General features: G+C 36.3%; 2 protein-coding genes across 6 annotated transcripts; one reads left to right on the top strand and one right to left on the bottom strand.

Moving 5' to 3' along the window:
* Positions 1 to 1085: 1085 nt before the first annotated feature.
* LOC140773210 (phospholipase SGR2-like) lies at positions 1086 to 20899 on the bottom strand. Of its 5 annotated transcripts, none has more exons than XM_073115662.1 (23): positions 20647 to 20896; positions 19863 to 20177; positions 19191 to 19291; positions 16826 to 16993; positions 14460 to 14615; positions 13265 to 13336; positions 13050 to 13193; positions 12054 to 12104; positions 10428 to 10598; positions 9462 to 9611; positions 8557 to 8622; positions 7881 to 8465; positions 7502 to 7604; positions 7312 to 7415; positions 7092 to 7164; positions 5790 to 5892; positions 5489 to 5582; positions 5316 to 5378; positions 3171 to 3219; positions 2984 to 3084; positions 1831 to 1877; positions 1473 to 1728; positions 1086 to 1363 (listed from the first exon to the last, which is right to left on the bottom strand). In XM_073115662.1, the coding sequence occupies exons 2-22, from the start codon at positions 20113 to 20115 to the stop codon at positions 1491 to 1493; spliced, it is 2892 nt and encodes a 963-aa protein (XP_072971763.1). In that variant the 5' UTR covers positions 20116 to 20177; positions 20647 to 20896; the 3' UTR covers positions 1086 to 1363; positions 1473 to 1490. The 5 variants fall into 5 exon arrangements, 4 of the variants coding, with proteins under 4 accessions (XP_072971763.1, XP_072971765.1, XP_072971764.1 ...); XM_073115664.1 differs by having other exon boundaries at positions 19863 to 20172; XM_073115663.1 differs by having other exon boundaries at positions 20663 to 20896.
* A 205-nt stretch (positions 20900 to 21104) lies between these two features.
* LOC140773057 (uncharacterized) lies at positions 21105 to 26596 on the top strand. Its single transcript, XM_073115399.1, has 7 exons — positions 21105 to 21528; positions 21782 to 22002; positions 22309 to 22494; positions 22613 to 22708; positions 22802 to 22873; positions 22948 to 23064; positions 25221 to 26596. Exons 1-7 carry the CDS (start codon positions 21183 to 21185, stop codon positions 26433 to 26435), a joined length of 2253 nt encoding a protein of 750 aa, XP_072971500.1. The 5' UTR covers positions 21105 to 21182; the 3' UTR covers positions 26436 to 26596.
* The last annotated feature ends 118 nt before the right edge of the window (positions 26597 to 26714 follow it).

The following is a 26714-nucleotide window of genomic DNA, read 5'->3' as shown; positions in this document are numbered from 1 at the left end:
GTCTTATTAGATTAGTTTTTATCATTATCCATATATTAGCCACAGAATGAGATCAAAGATAGAAAATTTTGAAACAGGGGAGAAGAAGATTAATTATTTGTGGATGTATCAAGGCGTGGAGTCCTAAACACACTTCTACAGGAGAATGTTTGCATCTCTGGTGCCATCAAAGAAGGAATCAAAAGGCTAACTCCGTCGTCTTCAACTTTTCCATCAGTTGCTATCTTGACAAATCTATACTTGGCCTCTCACATATATCTAATTGATTGGTTGAATTCCTCAACTTAATAAGTATGATATTATTTCCTCCAGTATTTCTCCTACATTCTGATCATCTGATGTAACTAAAGAAAGGTCGATGCTTCATACTTGCAAGACTTTAATTTGACACCACAAGATCTTCTGTATCACCTAAAAGAAAAACATTAATAAAAAGATGTGATGCTAACATATCACCATAAAATCTAGTACATTTTGTTATGGTGGTGGGTATCACAGCTGACATAATGAGAAGTTCTTAACTTCTTGGCTAATAATATTGCCAAGGATTATTAAGGAACTTTAGCAGTCCATCATAGCTTAAATTTTAAGGGACAAAATAATAATAAGACAATCATAGTTGCTTCTGTGAATGAAATACACAGATATATTTCTCTACTCTCCTTTCTGTTTCTCCTCATTTCAAATTTTGTATCGTGTAATTAAAACAAAATTGAGATCATCTTATTAGTATTTAGATAATATTTGACTCTTCATTATTGTCAGGATACAAATTTGCATTTAATTGTTTGACAATTGGGTAGGTGGTTCATCAATTTCACAAGAAAATTATTTCTCAAATTAGTTCCTCCGGTCGAATTTATGGGAGTCAGACAGGTGAAATGGTGGGATGGTATCTGTTTTTATACGGCAAAGAACTTTTTAAGGACAACTTTTAACACCAAGCTGATGTTAAACTTACATTTCGAGTTACTGATCTTCTTCTTTCCTTCTTTTCCTTTTAGTTTTAATTTTTGATTGTGTAGAAAGGCTTTCTTCTTGTTGTTGTTTTCTTTCTCCCAAAACACAATGCAATTGAAATATTGAATAACTGATAGACACTCCCAGAAAGACATCTCCACTGGAAAACATTCTGGCCTGAAATATATGTACAAATTGAAGCATGAACAATCATAAAATGGCAGCATTTTTTTTTTCTTTTTTGGAATTGAGATCTTACTGCCACAATCATGTCCATATACATAGAGAAAAAGAGGTACATATGCTGGGGATTAGCTAATTACTAGTACATACAAGCACTGACCCGCTCGCTTGAGCATAATACTTCTTTGCCCTGTCTGGCTGATATAAATTAGACATTAATCTGCAAAAGGTTGAGAACTTGATTTTAGCTCCAAGAGTTTAGAAAATCACCAAAGAATTTGCATCTATTAGCATTGGATAGGCAAAATGAAGAAAAAAAAATCACTCACCCAATTAAGGAGAGAGACTTATTTGGCAGCGTTGAAAACTTTCTTTGCTTCTCTAGAGAATGCCTTGATTACCAAATTGTCTGAGAATGTCAATGGGGTGTCTTCATCCATGGGATCCCTATCATAAAAAAGTTTTATGGGTCTCTGTGGAGTTCCAGAAAGATCAGTTGCTTCTTCAGCTGGAGGATCTTCAGGTACATTACAGTACAAGTGTTTGAGAATGAAAAGAGCAGTATCACGGTCACGCCAATAATTCCTGCCAAAGCAGCCATTTTAAGTAGTCAATAGAAGATAAAGTGTCAAATAGTTTCATTTTTCAAGCATGAAAGTGAATAGGAACTGTTCAGCTGTTTCATACGTATGTGCTCCTAGAGCCAATATATATGGGTGCTGAAACGTTTTCTCCTGCAAGATGTTAGCAAGTATTAGCTTTTCGTACATAGAGCAAACAATACCTTGACAAGGAAAGATCACAGAAATCAAGTGTATAGAGGTGACAGAAAGTAGAAAAAATGATGAATGTCTCAATTCTACTGCAGAAGATAAGAGTCATAAGACATTGGTAAAAGAAAACAGCAGAAAGATAATTCTACCTATATCAGGGAGGTGGGAGCCCACAAGGGCAACGCAATCACTTTGAAGTGCAAAACAATTTCCAGTCCCAATTTTTCACAAGATAATGGATATTTCAATTATAATGGCTTGAAGCAATAGTTCATACAAACTCTTTTTTTTTTTTTTCATTAGGACTCCACCATTCTAGATATATAACAAAGAAAGCAATCAATAATCAACCATATCAGTGTTCATAACATCCAAAACCAAATCAAGTGATTAGCCTGTTCTTACACATGCATCAAGTAGATCATAAAGTGAGACGTGTAACTTATCAGTATTCTGAATATTTGATTAAAGTTAATCTATTTGAGGCACTAGAATTGTTACAGATCGCAGCAAGGACAAAAGGAGAAGCTTGTTTTCATATAAACACTTAAGCGCAAACAAGGGTTAGTAAAGAATTACTTTTCCAGTAGGCTGCAGTTGGTCCCAAAGGACAGTAATTAATTAATAGATGTTTATTGTAGTATGCCACCAAACAGAGTTACCTGCTGCCAAAACTACCAAACGGTATTAAAAAAATTCCATGGGATTCAATCCTACGAGAAATTGAACTTGAATACCAGAGTAGAGAAAAAGTGCCAATGTCCCTTGTTTTTGTCCTAGCTAGCATACTAAACCTCAGTGAAAAATCTAAATCCAAACAAATTACTCTCCTTTTCACAGAATCACCAAACCAAACAGGTTGTACTGTTGTTCATTATGGTTACAAGAGAAAAGAAAAGATGCAATCATAAAACACTATCCAATTGCAGCACTGATCTGTTCAAATTCAACCAATACATGCATCACAATCCAATCACCAGTTGCATAACTAAATGAAAAACTATGTACAATGTAAAAGATATAATGTCCTGGCAGGAATATGTTTGTATAGAACTAAATTCAATCACCTGAAGCACATGATCTATTCGACCATCCCGACTACCTGTCAGTCTCTCCATCATAAGGCAACCATATGATCTTTCTTTCTCCTGGGCACCTTCCGTTGTTTCTACATTGCAGAAGCAATCCCCAAGCCATTTCTGATTAAAAAATGCACGACACTTGCAGAAAACCGAACTACCTATTTTAGATTACCTGCTGTGTTATCCTTCCCTCGTGATTGGAAAACACTAACCACTTTAACCTAATCAAGCAGCAATATATGGTGTGTTAGCAGCTTTCAGAATTAGATATATGAAGCAAGGTAAATTGTCAAGTCCTTTTCTTAAGCCGTATTTTATCAACAAAATGGTTTCTTGCAAGTTGCAAGACAAATTCTTCTGTGAAATATAAATACAAGCTGAAAGTGTGAACAGTCAATGAAATTACCGAGAGCTTTCTGATAATAACCCCTGACAGAAATCCAAAAGCTTTCTTGTTTGACATAAACTTTTTTTTTAAGAACAAAGGAAGATGAAAAATTCTTCACTTAAAGAACTAAATGCTTTCTTTTCTATAAACAAAGCTCTCCTGGGATTAAAGCCAGTCATCAATTATGCCAAAATAGACAACTCTCTTGTATGTAATTGATGGTTAACAGTTGACAGAAGACAACTACATGAAAATGATCTCAGATCAACATTATTTACAATAAGAACTGTCTCATTAAAGGGGAAGAATAGCCGAAGAGAACATCGACTGCGAAAAAAATACTACACAAAATCAGCTCCCTCTCAAGCAAATCAATCCTAGCATGAAACTTTTTCCCTTAGTACACACGCTGCCATGGATCATGGTGATTAATGTATAATGACAAAAACTGTCGAGGACTATTAAGACATCTATATATAAACCACCGCAAACCTAGAATCAAATGCAGCTGCAGAATCCAAACCTTAAACAAAGATCAAGTAGCTGAACCAAAAAGAATTCACTAACTGGAACCTAGCTAAAAGCTGTCCAACAGTTGTAAGGACCAAGAGCTACATCAAAATAGTGCATAAAATGACGATCAAACCTTCTCTATGCTCAGGATGTTTCCTACACTAAGTTAGCTGATTAAAGCAAAAAACCCTGATGCATTTACCAAGTTATTACAGCTAAACAATTATTTAGGCTTCAATGTTTTTCTCCGAAAACAAGAATCATTGTGTTGTATGGCTTGCAACCTGGTGAATGCCTGACTGGCATGGCATGTGCCATGCTAACTCACACCACGGCACCTCATTCCGTCCTACAAGAGGGATTGTGTGGCAGTGTGTGAATGGTACTCAATTTTCTACTCTATAGGTATCATTCATTTCATTTCCAAATCTACTGATGGAAATAAAGATCTTGCACAGATGGTCATGCGTTAATACAATCTGTAGTTAATACTTAATAGATATAAAATCATAATCCAAGTTTTAGGGCCACCTATATTCAGGGGAACCAGAGTAAAGTATGACAGCCAAAATTCATGATAACTCCAAAAGGTAAACCGGAAATAATAAGTTTATTACATTCCAGTAGTTGTGGATACATCTTCTCTTACTGCAGTTCACCATGCTACCTGTGCCTTTATTTTTCTAATTAGCTTGCTATCAACCAAGTAATTATACTCTTTGCCGCTTTACTATCTTTAAACTCTTGAAAAGTAATTATATTCTTTTGCTGCTATATTTCTACAAACTTTTGAAAACCTTTCCTTGCTTTCACTATTAGTCTGCATTTAACCTGTGATAAAGTGTTCTCCCAGCTCCATATTGTTTGTTGCTTCTCTCATGAAGATAGACATCTGGTGTCAGCTCTTTCAGTGACAAAGTTACAAAGATCTGTCCATTTAACTCTTTCACAATAGAACTACATTAATTGCACATGTTATGAATTGTTTGTAAGGGCAACCACTCACGAATCAGCTGAAAAAAGAAATATTGATGAAGTTACAGAAGATCAAGCAACCACTCACAAATCATTTGGATAAGCTGATTACCCAGTGTCTTTTCGAACAGGTGAACATTATATTTATTTACATCATCCACACTTCATCTGTGAGAGAACACTTCATATAAGGGATGATTTATGCAGACATCTTTATGCCACATTCTACTGTGAGTTACTTACTATTACTGCATGATTTGAGAAAATTCTAAGTTAAGAAAGAGTTATTTTATCTGTAGATTTCAATCTCGTAGTTCAATGGCCTATACTACAAATAGAAGACCACTGTTTTAACTATTTTGAAGGAGAAATATAGGCATTTCAGTTAAACAAGAGTAACAGAAAGTTAAATTTCTTTTGATGGGAAAACAAGAAGCCTACCGTCAAAGAGTTCAAGTGACTGGCCACAGCTTGACATTGAATCGATACATCTTGAGTGAATTCCTGAATAGATTTCCAAATTTATAATTCAAGTGTATTAAGAAAAATGTAAAACCCCATTAATTTTCATGTCTTTTTTTTCCAACAGATACTTGATAAAGTGCAAATGTCACCTGAAATCCAATGTGCAGCCTCTTCCCACCTCTATGATATGGTATGATGATAGGACGCTTGCTGAGGTATTCTTTGCAGACAAGTGGTTCTACTCTGTATGAAAGCCCATCCTAGATTCATATAATATATTCCTCACTTCAAAATAGACGAGCATATTTAAAGTGATGAAACTGCAAATATCTAAAAGTTTCTTGGCATTATGCTGACAAAACTACAGGGTGATGTTGTATTGTTATTGATTGCATACAGACTCAGGAAAAAGAGACTTGAATTGATAGAATCATAGAAATATGGACGCACCTATATGCTACAGGATCAAAAGGATGGAAAATGTTAAACATCTGCCTGCAAGATGGCATCTCTTCTGATATTTTCTCATCTTGCCAATAATCTTGACCCCTGCCTTTAAAATAAGTCAGAAGCATCAATATAGTTGATATCAAATGGTAAATATGCCAAAGAATGAAAAATATTCGAATACATTAGCTTGAAGGTCAATCAAGCGAACAGACCTACAATAGAAAAAACAAACTCTCATACTGTACAAAGTTGAAGAAGGATCCATTTCAAATAAGTTTAGAAAATACTAAGTTACTAACAGTATATTTACAGCATGAACAATGACACTTATTATATGGCCTTGTTGGATGCATCATAATCTGTTAAAAATATAAGATTGCAATCTTGCATGAGCTTCATTGGTTAGTTAATAACTTAATATACTAATGACCTGATCCCTGTTGCTTTTTTGTTGCATGACATCTCTGAAAGTTTCCCATGTATTTTAACCAAGATAGCACCAAGACCTACTACAGTAGCACATGTTCCCTTAGGATCAAATCAACCCACCAAAAGATCAAACACATGAGAATTGACACAAGGAATCGGTATGATAAATTCATCTCATTGCTTTTGATTCTTGAAAGATAGAGATCATTTTCACGTATAGAGATAAAATTCTTATCCAGAATGACCTTTGTCCTTCTAAAACAGCACTGCCTTCGGCAGTATAACAATTTGGGATCTTATCCATTGTCATGCCACAACCATCTGGCTGGCTTATTACTTGCAAGCTAGAATGTGTGAGCACTTTGGATCTTTTTCCTAGATCCAAAGTTTACCTGGTTTAGATAAATGTAGCAAGTGTATCAGCATTTTCTCCAACATGCATAAGCACAGCTAAAAAATGCAGCCATATAGTGCTATCTAACAAAAGAATGACATCAAAGAACATATATTAAATAATCTTTCTATCAGAAGCTATTAAAATAATTTGGTCAAGTGGATGATCTCCTGCCATTGTAGGGTATAGGGAATATACAAACAGCCTTGTGTTGCCAGACAGGATGCTTCCATGACTTGCATCTGCAACCACAAGGTGCGTTCTGACAGTCCTTGTTGTGTCTCCAAGTGATTTCTCTCTAGTCTCATCATGAGTGGTTAGATAATCCTTTTTAACTATTTGATGAAAAGATATGGGGTTACAATTAGGGCAATTGGCATAGAGATCAATCTTCTAACACAGAAAATGGAAAGATAGAAAATAGCACGATAAAGATAAAGCAAAACATCAGAAAGCTAAGTTCCCAAAATGTTATTTACCAACTCCTATGCGGATATTCCGCAAAGAAAGGAACACTCCCAGAGGAGATCCAACAGCGAAGAATGTGTCAACCTGAAGACCAAACGAAACATATACATGTCTTATAGCAAGATCACAAAATGTAATACCTAATAAAGGTTGACAAAAAATAAATTTATATGGAAATATACCTAGTGGATACAGTATCCATATAACAAGTCAAGAGGCAAAAGAAATCACCTTAAAATCAAGCTTCGTATACTTAATAGATGGTATATAACCCTTCTCTATGTCATGCTGCACTGCAGAAGAGGACTGGTGCGTTAGATATTTGGCCTCTTTTCCTGCTCACAATGAAAAGGTTGGCTCAAGAATCAACTTTCGTAAGAACAATTTCAGCACTCAAGGTTTAAGAGTTAAGAGGACTTACTATGAAAGAACTCATTGTTGGCAATGGCATTATCTTCACAACTTAAAGTTGTAGAGTGCTGATGTCGTTCAAGTTGTTCTATTCTAGCTTTAAGGGACTTTACCTGTGGTAGAGTAAACTTACTAAGTTCTTCAAGCCATCCATTTCCCCCTAAAACAACTTTAAAGGGGAAACTGAGATCAATAGTAAATGAAGATAAGTTTTCAGTTTCCATTCATATAACAGGATTGAGTATCAGAGATTGAATTCTCTGATGTTTATACTTGCCAACTTTTAAGAAAGTCATATCAATGAGTCTCAGATCTTCTTGACGAATCAGTTACATCAGTCAGATAATATATAAGCTCACTGAAAGAACAGAACTGGAATTAGTTCGTACCTCATCCTCCAGTAAGGAGATCATTTTATCTTTATTGATTATATCTCCACTAACTGTACCACCTACTCTTTCTGTGGCACCATAGTAATTTCCACCATTGACTGCTGCATCTGAACCAGAGTTCTTATCTTCAGAAATGGATGTTTGACAGTGCTGATTGATTTCTTTTTCCAGTATGGATTGATTTTCATCCGTTAAAGAAATTTGACCATGAGATACCCCTTCGTCACCACTATTCTTGGGGCTTATGTGCATACTCTCTGGGAGTATATGATAGGGTGCGGAAGAATGGTCTTGGATATTATTTTCATCAAACATTCTATATGAATTAGTGAAGGAACTGCATTCTGTAGTTCTACGAGCAAGCTGTTCGGAATCTGCATCAATTATGCTTGTGATATTGCTCTCAAAAGTGACACCAGCACTAGATGAAACAGACTGCTGAGATGCTTTAACTTGGCATTCTTGTTCAGGCAGAGATCCCATGTTTACAGAAACCTTATTAAAAGGTGAAGAAAGGCATTCTTGATGGCAAAGGATATCATAAGACAGAACACTTCCTAACGAGTGACCATATAATGAAACCTGACAAATAGTCAAGTACATATCTGATTCATTAACTGCAAGAAGAAAGAAAGAAAAAATGTCTATAAATTAAGACATTTGCACCACAAACCTTCCCATTATAACCAGGGTTTCTCTTAAGGAACTTCAGATATAATCTGTTCAGCTGGCTGGAAACCTAAAACATAAATTAGAAGTTAGAAAAGCTCAAATACCCATCATGGCTCAAGTACTCATCATGTTATTCATAAAAATAAATAAACAAATAAATATCAATGAAGAAAAATCAGAATGTAAAAAGATTCCATATAAGAAAAAAGAATCATCAAAGTAGACCAATTGTTGGATCACTAAAGGTAAAAGGCCCAGCATTGATGTACACCGTCTTGAGGATTATTTGTTAACAATTATTAATTTATTATGTTGCACTTGTTAGTCCTGCCTATCCCTGTTGTTAATTTACAACTGTACCAGGATGCAGCATCCCATGAGTTGGAACCAATTATGCCTCAAAAGATTAGTCGCAATTTGCAAGTATATAAGCAACATGCAGATTTTAAAGAATGCTCAGGCTCAAAAACTCCCACAAATAAGGCCACCAAGTTGTTGCAAGTACTCTGACTAGCTATCAAATAAAAAAACTAAAAAAGAACTGCAGAAACAGAGTTAGGAATAGCATATAAAGACAAATAAAAGAGTTCAAAATAACATCACCAATGCTGACGCAGGGAAATTAATATGTGAAACTATTTGACATATCAAAATATTTCTAAGTGCATCAGCAGATGTTATTTTCAGTAGTTCTATTTAAAATGCAGCAATTCTTTTCCATATGTTGGCATAACCATCAATTCAAGCAAAATGACGAACTTTACAAGGTGTCTGAAATCTAGAAATATTTCATATGAATGTATCGAAGCAATTATGATGCCAGTACTTAATTATCAAACAACAAGGTTCGGGCCAACAAAATGCATAAGAAAAAAAATATATAGCTGAGAAAGGATAAAAATTTACCGAGTCTATTATATACTGGCAGTATATCGGACTCATGTAATATAGAACATCATGAACAGTTGCACTTAATGTTGCACGGAGACCTCGAACTCCCTCCAAAGTTAATCTTTCCACTACACTTTCTCCACTGAGCTTCAAACCCTTTCTCCACTACAATGTGTATGTTGTCAGTGATACCGCAATATATAACAGGCAACCTCATTAACTTCTCTAAATACAACAAAAGGAGAATGCAAACCAACAAAAGTTAACACAAATAAAAAAAAAACTTGGGTTAGTAGACTAGCATTACTCATGGGGTTGTCCACATTGAGCCAGATTAGGTTAGGTCAGAATTTAACTTGCAAAATTTGGGTTAGACAAATCGGGGGCGTGTTCCTTCGGAAGATTGGGAATACCCACTATTCTTGTTCCAAAATTATTGTATACCACTTCATTGAGGGATAACTGGCCTATTACTATATAATGGCTGGCCAATCAAACCTTCATGTTCTGCCTATATACAATTTGGAAGTATTCGGCACCAAAGAGGCTTTTTCTTTAAACTCAAGGAACTGGAAGTCTGGAACAAGAGATTATGTGACAGCAAAATTCAAATTGAGAATCAGCTTCCTCCATTTTTCACATTTCAACTTGTTTTAGAAATTCAAAATCTTGTAGCTCTCAAGAACATCAATGTAATCCAGATTGTCATTGTTTGTGCAACTCACGCAAAAGAATGTCCAGTCATTTTCCTTCGGTTCTCCAGAAATGGTTGAATCCAAGATTATGTCCTCCTTTTGCCTTTGACCATTATTTCCGCGACTTATTATTGCCCCATAACCAAAAGAACGTTGAGTTGCAAAACAATAATATTACAGACTTCTTTTCACAGTAAAGGATGATCATGAATGCTCTATATCTTCAAAAGCAGTAGCTAAGCATTTCCATGACTCCAATTATAGAAAAAAAAGATGGTTACTCTACCTGGCAAGGAATGAAAAGAACCCTCTGTATGCTTCTTTGGTATGGAGTTAAGTGCCTTTCAGCTAGACTAGCCGTTAAACGTCGAAAATCACCAACATCATCAACCAGATTAGCTTTCTCTAATCTCTGCCCAATACCATGAACCATGAAAACTAGGTGACCAACAGGAACCTGAAGGAATGTGAATGGCTAGTTAAAATTCAAATAAGTTTATCTCATAAAAGCTCAAAAATTCAATTAGTTCTGTACTGTAGTTCAGAATCCATCCCAGAACAGGTATACAGACATATTAATGTAGGTCTTATACTAGCATTCCCTATAGATAATCGTCTTTCCTTTAAACTTGAGTGCATTGTAAAGAAGGGCAAGAGAGGTTACTAGTCTTGATGTAGCTCAACGTAAGAAACATGCTGATATGAACAAAAATAAAGAAGTACAGAGAACCATGACCAAGGAGAGGCAAGGCGTGGCATTCTAGGAGCACTTTCCGTCAAAATTCATTATTTCCACAGTAAGATACATAAGATGAAGGTGAAAGAAAGTAGAGAAGAAGAGAGGAGAACTTGCGATCTGCCAAAATAGATAGAAGGAGAAGAAGGTGAAGGAAGAACGGAGAAGAGCTATATCAAAATTTCGGCAAAAACTTGTTTGGGTTTCATACTCAATACTCAAAAGTCAAAATTACATATTTTGGCATTTCCCTCAGGCCTATAAAAAGATAGGTATATAAGATCACAAAACAAATCAAATTAATCTAAATATTTCTCAATCGTATATGATTAATCAAGGATTTTCTACTCACAGTAAGTCTTCAAATCAATCAACTTTTAAGGTAACAGGTATCCCTTGATCAAATAAAATTTACAATTCCTGAACTCTAACGAGTTTAAATCAACTACGATACAATAAAAATATGTCCAATTGCAGCGGATGCCATGTGTTGGCATACGGCATGTTGACACTGCTTAAGCTTGGCCATGTGGTATGCTAAATGATTACCACGACAACTAGCTACCTACACATCATGTGTGGTGGCGATCCATGGCTCTTCCTTTTATGCACCGCTCCTAAAAAAGTAGGTCTCTTCTTGGACTTGTTAAATATTTAATTACGGATTTCACCTCTACACCTTCCATTTTTTGTTTCTTATGATCTACACAAGCTATCTTTTGCTATTGACCATGAATGTAGATGAGTAGCAGAAAACTAGCCCAAAGCATGATCATACCAGCACTTGTTATGACAGGGTATCTATTAGAGCCTCTAATTATCGACCCCAAGTCAACCAAACTAAAAGTGTAAATAGAAATAATATGAAGACTAAAGATATGGTGCAAAGATGCCACAATCACATCAAGGAGAGCTCAGCAATATGCTTGTATTTGATGCTGCAAGTTGAATAAACTTAAAAAGTCTATACGAAATAATCAAATCACACCTTTAAACTTTGGACATGTTTAGCATGTCTTCACAAAACTTAAACAATCAAAATTCACATAAATGGAGTCAATTGCTATGAAAAGAAGCATGCACAATTCAAGCAGGACAACCAAGCACAAAATAATGATAAATATATACAGCATACCAAAAGAAAAACTAAAGAATCTCAGATAGTTAAATGAAAACCTGAGAACAGTAATCATCCATCTCCTCCTCTTTTTGCTGGCGCAACTCATCCTGGAAAAACACCAGACAATAATAGCACTCCAATTGCCAACTTTAAGGACCAAACAGAAAACCATACATATCCAAGCAACACTAAGTTGATATGACATACAAGCCATCAGAACACCTAATGACTTCAGATTGTGTAGCTACTCATTCGTGATTAACTTGGCCAAAAAGATATTCAGACTAGATGGAAAATTTCCATAGACAAAATAGGCAAATAAGATAAGTGAACTTTTGCTGCTATAAAAAAAAAAAAGATACCTTCATTAGCTATCACACTGCCCTGAGTAAATCTAAAAACTTTTTCTGGATTTGTCCTATTCATGGCAGCTTTAATTGGTTCAATAAAGTCAGTGGCTCATCCTTTGCAAGCTATAAATTCTATAAAGTCACAAGCTTCTTTTTACTAGCTTATTATGTTGGCCAAGGAGGTGCAACTTAATAACATTAAAGAAGCATATAATGGACATATGGCGGGCTTTTTGCAGAAAAAAACTTAGGTTTTGCTAATAGTAAGATTGAGTTTTTAAAACTGAATACAATTATTTTTATTATAAATACACATTTTTTAATGATAAAATACACATAATTTACATAAGAAATGCATATAAGGACTAATTTTTACTATTTTAAAAGTTAGATAGCTTTTTGTGCAAATGACCCTCCATATGACCGGTATCTTTTTTAGAACTACTTGAGTTAATATATACATCTGATCTGACAGTCTATCTGTCAGGTGTCCATATTGGTAAAATATGTAAAAATTCAAGAACTAAGAACATAACATCTTCATTATCAAATATACATCTTCCAGAGATTGAACTACAATGATATGCAAAGAATTGACTCTACATAATATATAGTATATATAACAAACTCATGTATATGCTCTCTACTTTTCATATACGAAAATCGAAGGACCATGCTGCTACAGAAGATGAAAAGACTAACCTGAGTTGGTTTCGGAGATCCAGAAGAAGAGAAGCCACGCCTTAACTTGACCGTGTTCCCTCCTCCCAGTTTAAAACCAGATTGATCAAAGACAAGCCAAGCTTCCCAGTTATCATCCTCCCCTGTGAAAAGAGCATGCAAGTCCTGCACGAAATTATTTTAGTAAAATAATAGAGTAGAATCTTCTATTTGATGGTCATTGTATTATTATAAACCTGTGAAATTCCCTGTATATCAACACGAGCAGCAAATAGGCCTGAAGGTTGAAATTTCCGGCGGTGCCAAATCTGGTTATCACGAAATTGAGTCATTCCTCTGAGTATTTAAGTAGCATGAATGATAAAGTACAGAAATGAAGCATAAGAAAAAACTGGAATGGTGTTTTCCCTTCAATGAAGGAGCTTCTGAAAAAGAAAAGGATTAAATCAAGTCCATCTGAATAGCTCATTATTTAACCTTTAGACAGGATGCATAAAAATTTCCAGGTAGGGCAAGTAGCATTCTGTATAGTCCTATTTTCATAATAAACAGAAGACTTTTGTTTTTGCAAGACAATACTTACAAACACCATCCATGGTTTTGGAGGCAGAGGCAAAAAACAGCATTGAAAAATCCCTGTATCCTTGAGTCATAGAGCTGCATTAAGCATATCTATTGTCCCCTCCACATAATGACAGAGAAAGAATAAAGGTTGCCCTATCTTCAACTATAGCCTTACTTCAAAATATTAATTGCACTTTAGATCCCCTAAATTATTGCCTATTTTCACATAGATCATTTTATTTATCTTTTGTGACACTTTGACCCTTCATCTATCTAATATTTCTCACTCTTCTAACAGTGTTAATGAAAAAATATCAAATGACTATTTTATCATAAAATTTTCTCTTTCTTTTCTCTAAAACAAAGGTAAAATAGTCCCAAAAGCGCCTAAAATGGATCACATGACTGGCACGTGGCAAGCATGTGACATTTTTCAATTGAAAATCAAATAGGCAATTAAAAATAGGGGCATTTTAGAGGTTTTACTTAAAAGAGTTATAAGGCATGAAAAATAAATGAGAGGGTCCATGTGAAAAGGAGCAATAATTTGGAGGTCTAGATGTAATTATCCCTACTTCAAATTAACCACATTACCCCATGACAATAAATGCTTTACAAAGACTAACCATAGCAAAGGGTCACCTTGGCCATAGTCCATAGGTGGTTTTATATCCTAAAATATATATAAGACCTAGAAAAATTAGAACCCAAAATGTCCTTCATATTAACTCACAAATTACTCTAAATGTTTAACTGTTGAATGACAATTATTTTATTCTTAACACCTAAAAAGGCATAAGAAACATTAGAGGTTGATATGGTATAGTATTAAATAGTGTGACAATAAGGCATATTAAACTTCAGTACCTGACAACGATATGCCAACTCTAGTTGCTCTGCAACATCTTCACGTACAGGAATCCAATCAAGACTGCCTTTACGAGCAAACCAATGTCCTCTCAAAATACGCCTGTTCTCGCCATTCCAATACACAGGAAAACAGTGTCTTCGAGTCAAATCAACCTGAAATTGAACAAAGTATCATTGTTAGATAATATTTAACACATGGTGAGGTTCAAGAATCTATATTATTTTTGGTTCAACGAATCATCATTTAGGGGCTTAGAGCTTCACTTATATTTTTATAGGAAAAGAATAAGAAATTTCTCACAAATGCCCAGTAATAAATATAGTTCTCAATACTTATACTAAGTTTATTTTAAAAAATGTTATCCTATTATCATATAATTGTACTTGCCTTGGAGTCAAATTTATCTTACAAGGGAGAAAAGAAGACAAAAAGATGTTAAAAACAATGTCTTAAATCCAATTTTGGTGGCCGCGATGTCAGGACGGCGCAGCAGTAGCCTTGCCTATTGGTTTGGCGCCGGAGGAAGGCGAGCAAATGCCTTTGCGGACCACCCAAGTGCTAATAAGCGCCAGGCGGACCAGGCAGGCCAATTTGGTCGACTGGCGGTTCAACTCACCAAATAATCAAACAGATTGAAAGCGGGTTAGGTATGGGTCGAAGGTAAGTTTAATAGGTTATATAGAAAAATCTATCTTCTCTTTCAATCCTTCCTTGCCTGATCCCATGAAAGCCCTAAACCCCTATTTCTTTTCCTCTTCGGCTCTCCCTTCCATAGTTGGCAACAGCAAAGGCAGCATGCAACGACAAGTGAGTGAAAGTAGAATCAGTTTTTTTCTCTTCTCCCGATCCTCCTCTCTTGAGCTACTGTAGACAACGACAGACGACTGTGGAGTGCAAATGATGACGAGCGACTGTGGACAGTATGATCCTCTCTCCCTCTCTCTCTCTCTCACTCTCCCACTTTTTCCCACTAGCGCCAAATATCGAAACCAACTATTATGCTCTTTTTTTTTTCATTTTTCAATGCCTTAATATGTTAATCTATTATGCTAGGCAGTTTGAGAAAATAATTGAAGGAATTATTGATTGTGTTTTCACTGTTAATCTGTTGAATTATTTTTTACATTTTTTCCTTAATATGTTATTCTGTTAATCACTTAACCTATTGAATGTTGATTGTTAATTTGTTAATTTGTTAAATGTTGATCATTAATTTGTTCATCTGTCGATTGTTAATTCTCTTAGTCTATTGAATGTTTTTATGAATGTTAATTTGTTAATCTATTGATTACCAGTAAAGAATTAGTTTTTTAATCTGTTGATTGTTAAATTTTTTTCAGTAAAACAAGTATTATTTTCACTTACTCATATGGAATTAATCTGTATTGGTTGCATAAAAAATGTAGCATGTATATTATGTATTTGTATCATATATATTCATTTATTTTTTTTATTTTTTATATTAAAAATGCTAGACCGTCTTATCGCATGCCTTTCGCGTAGGCGCTACGCGGTGGGGTAACCGCTCGCCACCCACGGCCGCCTTTCAATACATTGATTAGATATAAATGAACCCACATTTAGAAACTTGATCTATGCAAAAATTCTAAATTAGAAAAAAAAGGAAATTTTTAATATTCAGAGTTTCCCACTAAACAAGAGATTCTGATACTAGCATAGTCCTAAATTCTAACTCAATAACCTCTAAAAGTCATCCAAACGATGCAGAGATATTTGAATGAGCGCTGAGGAATGCCATTAATATTGTCAGTTACTAAGTAATATCACAGAATAAATTTTCCAGAAAAAATTTCAAGAACACAAAATTCACCCAAATGATAATTTTCTTACACAGAAAGATCTTGTGATTGTTGGTTAATTATGGCCTCTTAAAATTTTCCAACAAGCTCTGTTGATATCAAAGCTCTTTTTTCAGTTGTAGATCTCCTCATCCTTTTAATAGTTGTTGAACTTTGTTCACCATGAAATATTAGTCACAAAATTATGTCCATAATATTTCCAGAGGGATGGAAGGCTGCCATTCAAAATATCAGAGTGAAAGCTACTGTGCTTTATAAGATCTGTAATCCCATCTTCAAGACAGAGAAAAGAAAATGAGTATTTGTTCCAGCTATGTACGAAAGAAAAGTCATCAATAACTGTCATCAAAATTCAATGCCACTCAGAGATCCATTTTACTATGAGAATTATACTTGATATATTCCAATTTGGTTGGTTAAAATACCTTTCAAATATTTCATTGGCAGGTGATTACTAAGGTCTATTTTGTTACAACTTACAACCAAGAAAGAAAAGCCAACCTTCCAACAAGTAAATCTGATGCTCAAGATGTAACTTATACCTCATAAAGGCCGCCCTTGACAGGGACACCAACTCGCTCTTCCTCCACCACATACAGTTCATCTGAATGATGGGCATTACCCAATTTAGTAGTCATGTTTGATTCACTTGGACCTTCACTGCATTCAGCATACTCTCTCCACCAATATGCAAGCAGCTCTTCCTCCCTCTAAAATCAACATTCCAACCAAAAAAACAAAAATGAACTTGTAGAAAGAGTAGTGGAACTTTTAAAGAGACAAACAAATTCTTGAAGTAAATTTTGAAGTGGTATTTACACAAGGTATGACAACCATCAAAAGATATTCAAACTACAAAAGCATAAAGAAAAAGCAAAAAACCAACCTTGTAAATTAGTGCAATGCACAATTAGTGTCTAGATGCTTAAGAAAGTGCCCGTTATTATCTTAACCAAGGATAGCCATGCTAGTCGGCAAATCCTGTGTCGATAAAGTATTGGCAGTCGACACAAGTTGTAATAAACACTTGCCATTCTAATAAAGTATCAGCACAAGTTGTGCTAGTGGCACAACCCTATGCCAAGATGCGGTGACCAGTGTCGATCAACAAGAGTGCCCGAATTGACATGACCTTGTGCCAACTCGTACCGATCGACATGAGTTTTTTCTTACAATTTAAAAATTAATTTGGATGTACAATGATAGATCTTAGCTCAAGTTTGCTAGATATATTATTTGTAAGGGTGTTTCTACATAAATCAATATTTTAGTGCTAGATCTATAAAAAATATTCCTTAAAATGTAGGTCTCAAATTCTTTTTTTTTTAATTTACCCTAAAATTTTCCTCAAATTTCAAAATATGTCAAATTCATTCATATTGGGTCAAAATTGGTATAAAAACATATTAAATTAACTTCATATGAGTTATTTGAATCCAAATTTTATAATTTTTAGCTAAAATTTTAGCATAATTAAATTTCCCCATGATTTTTTCCTAAATTGTAAAAAATCCAGAATTAATGTCAAATCATCAAATTGGATCAAATTTGATATAAAAGCATATTAGATTAACTACGTTTAACGAGGTTTTGATTTTAATTGTTGAACTATTATCAATTAAAGAATACATTCAATCATATTATATGTTGAATCATGTTTTTACTTGACCATATCTATATCTTTAATAAAATAGTTTATTTACAACATTATATAAGGATAAAAAATTCTAATGTAGGCTTTATATATATATATTCAATCAAATCATATATAAAAACTTAAAATATACTAGAGGTTTCTTAGTGCATGCCATTGGCACGCAGGAGCATGCCTTCACCAAAGTATGTGTGATTGCCAAATGATATCACCAAAGTACTTATGTAAGCTACATACGCTAAGCAGGTTTTCTTTTCAGTAAGAAAGTACAGATCTGTTCACTTGAAAAGCAATGGTGCAAAAAGATCTCAGAAAGAATCTAGTTTTATTGATAGGATGTTAGACTAAATTAAACTAATGCTTTCAAGTAGTAACAGGAATGTCCTTTCTATCAACAGTATAAATGATTGATTTTCTTAAAAAACACAACAAAGACCAGATATATCCCACTTTGCATGCCCAATTGCCCATTATCATAATATTGTGTGCCACAATTGCAATTCGCCCACTACTGCACTTCAGCTTGTTGCAAAGAACATACAGATGCCAAATCACACAAGTTCTTTTAATATCCTTTCAATTTCTTTCATGTATCCTATGTTCTCCATAATGCCATTAATAATTTACTAAGTTCCAGGAAAAATATTTTACTATGTCTCCCTCGTGATGCTGTAAGGTCTGTTAATCAAGAATGAAAATATATGGACTGGACTAATGTACAACTTCTAACATTGTCTCCCACATGCATTCTGCAAACTTATGCCTTAAGCTGGTAATATTAGAGCTCAGAATATCACTACAATAGAAGTTATTTCCTAAAAGTACTACCTAACAAGAATAGTCAGCCAGGTTCAGTATCCTTGTTTGAGTGTAGCCCAATAATTTGATTTGTAGGAGTTGAAACTGATTTTTTTTCAAAATACTGTATAATTTATACTATCTGTCAAACAGTCTCATTAAGTATGATTAACACTCAGCATTTTGACTAAGAAGCAAGATCGTTGTTGTTATCATAATACATAATAACGATAGTTTTTCACCAAATGTCTTTCAAAATTGTAGTAAATAATATTTTCTTCAATTTCATATGAATGTGTCAGCCTTTGAATATATTTCGACTACATGATTGGTGGTGCTTGAAAACTAACCTACACTGAACTGGTGAGAGGCCATAAATCACGACATGCAAAACTAAATCAACATGGAAAAAGATATATTAATTTTGAATATGACTTCTAGAAGATAATAACAACCTGTAAGAACGAAGCCTCCAGTGCAAGAGAGTCTCTCATACTGAACCGAAAATAGTCACTCTTCCCCACTATATCTGTTCGAGGAACTGAAGCAGAAAGCTCTGGAAAAATAGGAGTTGAGTAAGATGATAGCAAGCTAACAGTGATCCGAATGTAATTACATTTCTTCTGTCCATGAACTTTTTTCTGGATATACATGACAAGACCTTCAGCAATCCATATCGAACAGGCAAGAACTAAACTGTCATGTTTTAAAATGCAAACCCCAAATAAGCTGCTTTCAATCCTATCCATAAAACATAATTGCTGATAAAGTTATTATTTTTGCTACTATTGATTTGACTTATAGATTATAAGAACAATTTTCTCCTTTATATTTTGTTGTGTATAAATGAATTTGTCTAACATATTTATTTCGTTACCAAGGAAAATACAGATTGTAGTTTTCAGACACATAAAGCAGTCAGAGATGAAGCACAAACAATGTCTGACACAGCTATAACTAAAAGGTAATATTTTGTCAAGACAAGAAGACAAGATGTTTAGCCTAACATGCAATTAGCATCTTGTTTTCTTTTAATAGAATGAGCATAAAGTAAGGAATAGGGATAACATAATGCATCAAAGATAAGGAACCCATAAATGAGGTTCTTTCAAATGAACAAAACAAACCTTTTTCTCCAAGAGGCAATTTGCTGAAATACCAACGGACATCTTCACCATCGGAAGGGCTCTTAGTCTGTGCAAGATACTTCCGGCGACCCTTGTTATGCTCAATCACATCCTCCAATCTGGCTATGTTTGAAGGTGTGTTCTTCAACAAGTCTGGTGAAGTCCCTTCTGCCTGAGTAAAACCAGTAGCTTGTGAAGTAGAAGCTACTGCACTTGCACTCTCTCGAACGCGATTCTCCTCAGGATTTGACATTGAAATGATCTTTAACTACCACTTGAAGAGAACTAATTCCTTCTTGGCACGTATCTCCTGAACTAGAATAAGTAAAGAAAATTGACGGAAAAAAAAAGAATTTAATGGTGTTCAATCAGATGGTATTATTTGGCATTCATAAGAATATGCTCAAAAGATTGATTAAGTGCGGGAAAAAGGAATCAACCTAATTGTTATACCACGAACCGTGTCAGTTAGATAAGATAAGAGGGGCTCTATTTCAACGATAAAGAGCTAGAAGGAGAAATGATCCAAGAAGCATATAAACGACACTAAGTTTCTAAAATCTGGTGCTCATTAATCAAACAACCAACCAATCGCAGTAATTATCAGCTAGAACAAATCAATTACAAGCAAACGATGAATATTTTCCTATAACAGCGAAAGGAAAACGCCAATTCTCACAACAGTACGCTGATGAAACTCCCCTCGATCTCCAAAATTTAACAAAAGTTTCACAAAAAAAAAGAAAAAAAAAAGAACAGGAAATCAGACGCGAGAAAATGGTACCCCAAATCCAGATCACCTCGCGCAAGACCCGACTGCGATGAAATCCACCGTGTTGTTAGAGGGAACGAGGATCCTCTCCGACACGAAATCTAAGGAGAGGATGGTGGGATTAGGGTTTAACCGGTAGAGATCGGAGTCAAGAAGAACCAAGCGGCGAGAAAGAGATCAAAAAGCGGGGAGGGGGAGGGGTAAGAGGAGGTTATAACAGTTGGCGCCGACTCAAGTTCGCGATCGTCGCCATTTTTGTGCTTCACTTGCGTTTCACGGCACGTTAACGGTGATGATTTAGCGGTTCTCCTCGTTGCTAGCATCTCACGACGAATCTCGTTAATCGGATGGCACGTGTTTCAAACATGAACTAATGGGCTGGCCCATCTTTGAAGCCCATAAGACTATTGGTAGCCCATTTCTGGCCTCCGATATAAAAATCCACTCAAGAATCTTCTCCCACTGCCAAACCCTAATCTTCCCTTTTTCTCCAGCGCGCACCGCACCCAATCGCAGCTCACTCACTATTCTAGCGAAAACCCTGCGCCATGGCGGAATCCGACGCAGCAACCACCGAGATCTCTGCAAAGTCGGAACCCGAAGCCGCATCTGCGGAGCAGGCGGTGGAGGAAGTCACGCCGCCGGAGGAGGCAGCGGTCGGCGAGGGAACCGAGGCTCTAGGAGGAGGAGAGCTGGAAGAAGTTCCCGTGGAGACGCCGGAGGCAGATCGGGTCCAAGATGCCGTTCTGGATCATAAAAGGAAGCTGGAGGATTTGGAGAACGCGGGTAATGGCGGGGCGGCTCCGGTGGAGAAGACGGAGGAGGGGGATGAAGAAGTGAAGCCGGAGGGTGATGTTAAGCGGCAACGGGTGGATGGGGAGATCGATGGATTAGGTATGTATCTGCCTCATTTGCTTTCCTATGATGGATTCTACCTAGGGTTCGTTTAACTTAGTTCAGATACTCGAGATAAGAGTCCCGCTTTGAGCACTTACTAATCACCAGCTATTTGAATCTTGTCGATCAAAGATATGTTCAATCCTGAGATATTCTAATTGAGTATTATCCTGCTGGTTCTTATGATCATTTGGAAACCATCATGGATGTTGTATTTCATAGTCTTGTTCTCTTCTTTTTTGCATCTCAGATGTTGATAAAAGTCATGAGGTTCAGAATTTGGAAGCTCCACCTGTGGAGAATGGGCAGCGTGAGGCAATAGAGAGTATGCAGCCTACCTCTGAGGGTGATCTTCCAAAGTCTACCGCAGAAGATGCGCAAGAAGGCAGTGTTTCTACTGCAGGACAATCAGACAGTTATGGTCTTGCATCAACAGCGTCCTCTCGTAAAATTGAAGTACCTAATAATAAGGTGCAGTATTCTGGTTGTGTTGATATAAATCATAGAACGAATAGTAGAATGAGATAGAATATGAAAGACGAGTAAGCTTTGGCAGGGTTGAGGACTTAACTCCATGATGTCATTAAGCTTTTTCTTTATGCGAAGAAACTCTTCGGATTGTGGTAATTCTCTACTGGAAGCAAGAATAAAGACAACTATTTAATATGTTAATTCATGATATGCTCAAATTGTTAATTTGTAGCGTTCTCCTCTGATGCTTCTTCCTGGTAGTAAAATTCACTTTTTATCACCTATGATAGAAGGCTTCTTGTACAGGTTGGTGTTTTAATTGGTAAAGCTGGGGATACAATCAAGTTCTTGCAGATCAATTCAGGTGCTAAAATCCAGATCACAAGGGATGGGGAAGCTGATCCAAATTCTTCAACCCGACCTGTTGAACTGATAGGGTCTCTTGAAAGTATTAACAAGGCTGAGCAGCTAATTAGGGATGTCATAGCTGAGGTAAAATTTGGTGAAATTAGTAACTTTTACTGTATGCTTTCTGAACAAACTCAACCCATATACATTCACATATTTAATGAGAGGTTTGATCTAGTTTTATGACATTTTATTTTTCCAGGCTGATGCAGGAGGTTCCCCTGCTCTTGTAGCAAGGGGTTTTGGTACTGTACAATCTGGTGCTGAGCAGACTGAGATACAAGTCCCAAATGAGAAGGTAAGTTTTATGTTAATTATAATTTATTTTGGCTTTCTTAAATTGATATATTCTGTGTGTCTTAACTCTATTCATTTTTAAATGTGTTTGTAGGTCGGATTAGTTATTGGAAAGGGTGGTGAAACAATTAAGAACCTTCAAACTAGATCCGGTGCTAGAATTCAGGTGAAATACTACTGTTGACATGTGAGTTCATAGTGTACTTTCTTAAACACTAAAATCTGGTCTGTCTCATATAGCTGATACCTCAACATCTTCCTGAGGGTGAGGTACCGAAGGAAAGAACTGTACGCGTTACTGGAAATAAGAAGCAGATAGACGCCGCAAAAGAAATGATCAAAGAAGTTATCAGTCAGGTACTTATAGTTAGTAATTTCTTTTCTAGAGTGTAATCCTACTTAGAAAGTTTGCTTTTTGTTGTATGAGAAAATCAGCATCTACGCAGAGTAAAATATATATCCTGTCCATTGGTCAGGCTTGAAACTAAGTTGTCTATTTCTTTTGCAGCTTTGATAGTTACGTTTGGGAATGAGAAAAAGTTATTTAAATTAGCATGAAACGTGCTACTTTACTATTTATTGTGGACATCTTTTCATAAATACTTTCCTTATGTAACACTGATATGCAGGTGAATTACATTATTTGCCTGAGTTCGTTAAAAAGGGTATAAATGTATAATTGTTATGTAAGTTAAAAGGAGCTCTAGCTGGCTTCTTTGTCAGTGAATAATGCCGTTTACTCTGCAAGTATGGAGGTTCCTGCAAATTTTTAATATGATTAAGAATGATAATGAGTGTCTCGACTCAAGTAATTTAATGGGATACAGACTTGCATGGAACTTCAAATTGATGATCACAAAATTCAGCTTTCCTATAGTGAATGCAACTTCACGGTTTATCTCCTTGCTAGGTCATTGATATACAACTTTTGTTTAGGTAGCATGTTGCACCAATTATTTTCATCGGGTTATTGTAGTTATTATTAGTAATTGACATTTTGCTTAGCAAGCTCTTGGTTAGAATGTCACGTACTTGGTTCTGTGGACATAAGTGTAGTGACATACTTGATGAAGTTCGATATTGAGGTGGTATGCAGTAGTGTTCACTATGACATGATTCCATCTAAGAAACTGGTTTTGCATGATTGCCATGGGATATCAGTGTTTATATTGTTGACACCATTTTTCTATTCTGAGAAGGCTTGACCTATTCTTGCATGATCCATGAGCAACTCACTTGCTGCCAGTTTCCATGATATATTTGTGCTGAAGGTGCCATTTTGGAATTCGTTGGGTTTCATAATGCAGATACAGCTAGACTTGATCATGGGATCGACATTCTCCATCCCCCACTTTCATCTACAGAAGAGGGGTATCAGGCTTTATCCCCTGCCTTTGCAGGATTCCTGTAGTTGGTAAGGCTGCTTTAAGACTCAGAGAATGACAATTTGTAATCAACAAGAGTATGGTGATGACTAAGTAATTATTCAGTGGCCGATTTATCATGCCTATGTCATGTCTTTAGTAGTGCATCACTATGATGAAGTCTTTGGTTCGGCAATTACCTGCATGAGATTTATTTCATCATCACATGATGCCTAATGAATGCCCAAAAATATGTAGAATATCCTTCACATATCCTCTAATTGCTGTCAATTGTATCTTGTCCAGTACTGAATTCTACAATGTGTGAACCCCAGTCACAATCATGATCTAATATTGAATGGTATAACAGTCCTATCCATGGCAGTTCATTTGGAAACCATGATGAAGTATTGAAATTTGAAGCAAAATGTGGTAGTAGTTTCGGCTTGATGCCATGTTTTCAGGAACAATTGCATGTTGTTGAGGAGGAAGTAATGGAGTATGTCTATATCTCTTTTCTTTTGACTACAGAGCTGACTTTGATACATGTAGATATTTGGAATTACACTTAAGTAACCTTAGATTGTATAGCTCCTGATGTTCATTTGATTCTATTTGTGGTTACTCTCTATATTTTGGAACTCCTTTTTAATGTTGTCTGTAGATACAGATATTGATTTGCTTGCTCTATTTTTTGTGCTGTCATTATAATTTATATGGGACTATATGATGACTGCAGGTTGCTGTGACATGATATTCTTAATTTGTATTCTCAAGGTGCCAACTGTTTTTATAAATTAAAAAAAAATGAAATAGGAACTTGGCTCCATTATAAATTTCTTTCAATGCTGTACAAACATAGGTCCGTTATCTTGTGTGTTATTACAAAATCATATCTGGTGCATCTTCTAATTCTCTTGTATCTTGATATATACTTGTTTTAGGTATTATGCTACAAGCTGATTCACTTTTTTTTTATTTTGTTAATTTTCTTTACTAACAACAGGCTCCTATGTATTTGGTATCTCGTTATATTGATTCTACATTTCATTTCCCTTATTTTATATGCTTGAATGACAAACTTGAATAACAATGTCTGTCAAATTTCTCCATTTGCATGCATGCCTTATTTATTATTTGCTTTATTAGGTTCCATCAAGATCAGTGACGCACTCAGGTGGATATGGCCAGCAAGCTTTCCGCCCTCGTGGGCCCAGCATGGCACCCCAATGGGGAGCACGCCCTCAACCTCCGTTGCAAACAAATATGGGTTATGATTACCAACAAAGAGGTATGTATCCGCCTAAGAACATGCCACATCCTTCTCAACCCTATGGTAATTACCCACAGCAACCTTCAAGAAGCGGAATGAGCGGAAGCTGGGATCATAGACCTGGTGCTCCACTCCAGACCCATCAACATCCTGGTGGTTATGATTACTACAAACAGGGAGGCCAGTCATTTGACACCCAGTCTTCCAACATTGCACCTGCTCCTGCTGCCGCTCCAGTGAACTACAACTATGGGCAATCACAAGGTCCAGGTTATGGACAACCAAATCCATATCCACAGTCTGCCCCTACTCAACAGGGCTATGGGCATGGGTATGATGAGCCAAAGTATGACAGTCAGGTGCCAAACCAGCAGTACTATGGACAACAACCCGTGAGCTCTCAGCCTGGGTTACAGTCCGGCTACCCGCAACAGCAAGATCCATATGGCAAGCCTGCTTATGGTGGAGGGCAGCAATCTTATGGACCTCCTAGAGCTGCTCAGCCTGGGGATGCAATGTATCAAGGATCAGCACCTTCATCCTATGGTTCAGGTGTGCCAGGGCAGCAATCATATCCATATGGCTCGAGTGCTCCATCACAGCCAGCTCCTGCTTATGGTCAAAACTATGGGCCAACACCAGGAAGTGTTGATGGATATGGTCAACCCGCAGCAGCCGGTTATTCACAGCATGGTGGACAAGTTGCTCCCGGGTATGCTCAAGGTGCACCAGCAGGGCCTGCATATGCTCAACAAAGCACTCAATCAGGTGGTTATGCCCAGTATCCAAGCCAACCGGCCTATGGCGATCAGACTGCTCCTAACAATGTGAACTATGGGTACCAAGGAGGGCCAGCTGATCAAGGTTATGGAAATACTGCTCCGGCCTCAGGCTATGGTTCAGCTCCTGCGGCACCAACCCAGGCTGGATACGGACAGGCAGGGTATACGCAACCACCATCAAATCCAACAGGCTATGAACAGCCAACACAGCAGCAGGCAGGCTATGGCAGTCTCCCAGGGAGTGCACCTGTTGCCTATGCGAAGGGTGTGTCTCCGCAGCCTGGTTATGGTGGGCAGTGGCAAGTATAGATAGAGCCAAATTATAGGCCATCTTTACGGACTGAATGGAGGAGTCACTTTTGTGCCAGGAATTCGTTTTGTTGTTATCCGGACCCTTTGTTATATCTTAGACTTGTTTTAAGGTTTTGTCTAATCTGAGATCATTAATATTTCTAGTTCCCTTTTAGATATGTCATTCTTCATAAGCTTGCTTCTTCCTCTCTTTTTAATTCTTTTATTTTATTTTCGTTTTTCCTTTTTATCTTCATAAGCTTCAATGCCAGAAGACAGATACATCTCTCTACTTTT

This window comes from Typha angustifolia, chromosome 13, assembly GCF_048772165.1.
Source record: "Typha angustifolia cultivar Huaian chromosome 13, ASM4877216v1, whole genome shotgun sequence".
Classification (NCBI taxonomy): Eukaryota; Viridiplantae; Streptophyta; class Magnoliopsida; order Poales; family Typhaceae; genus Typha; species Typha angustifolia.
This window is presented reverse-complemented; position numbering and strand designations above follow the sequence as displayed.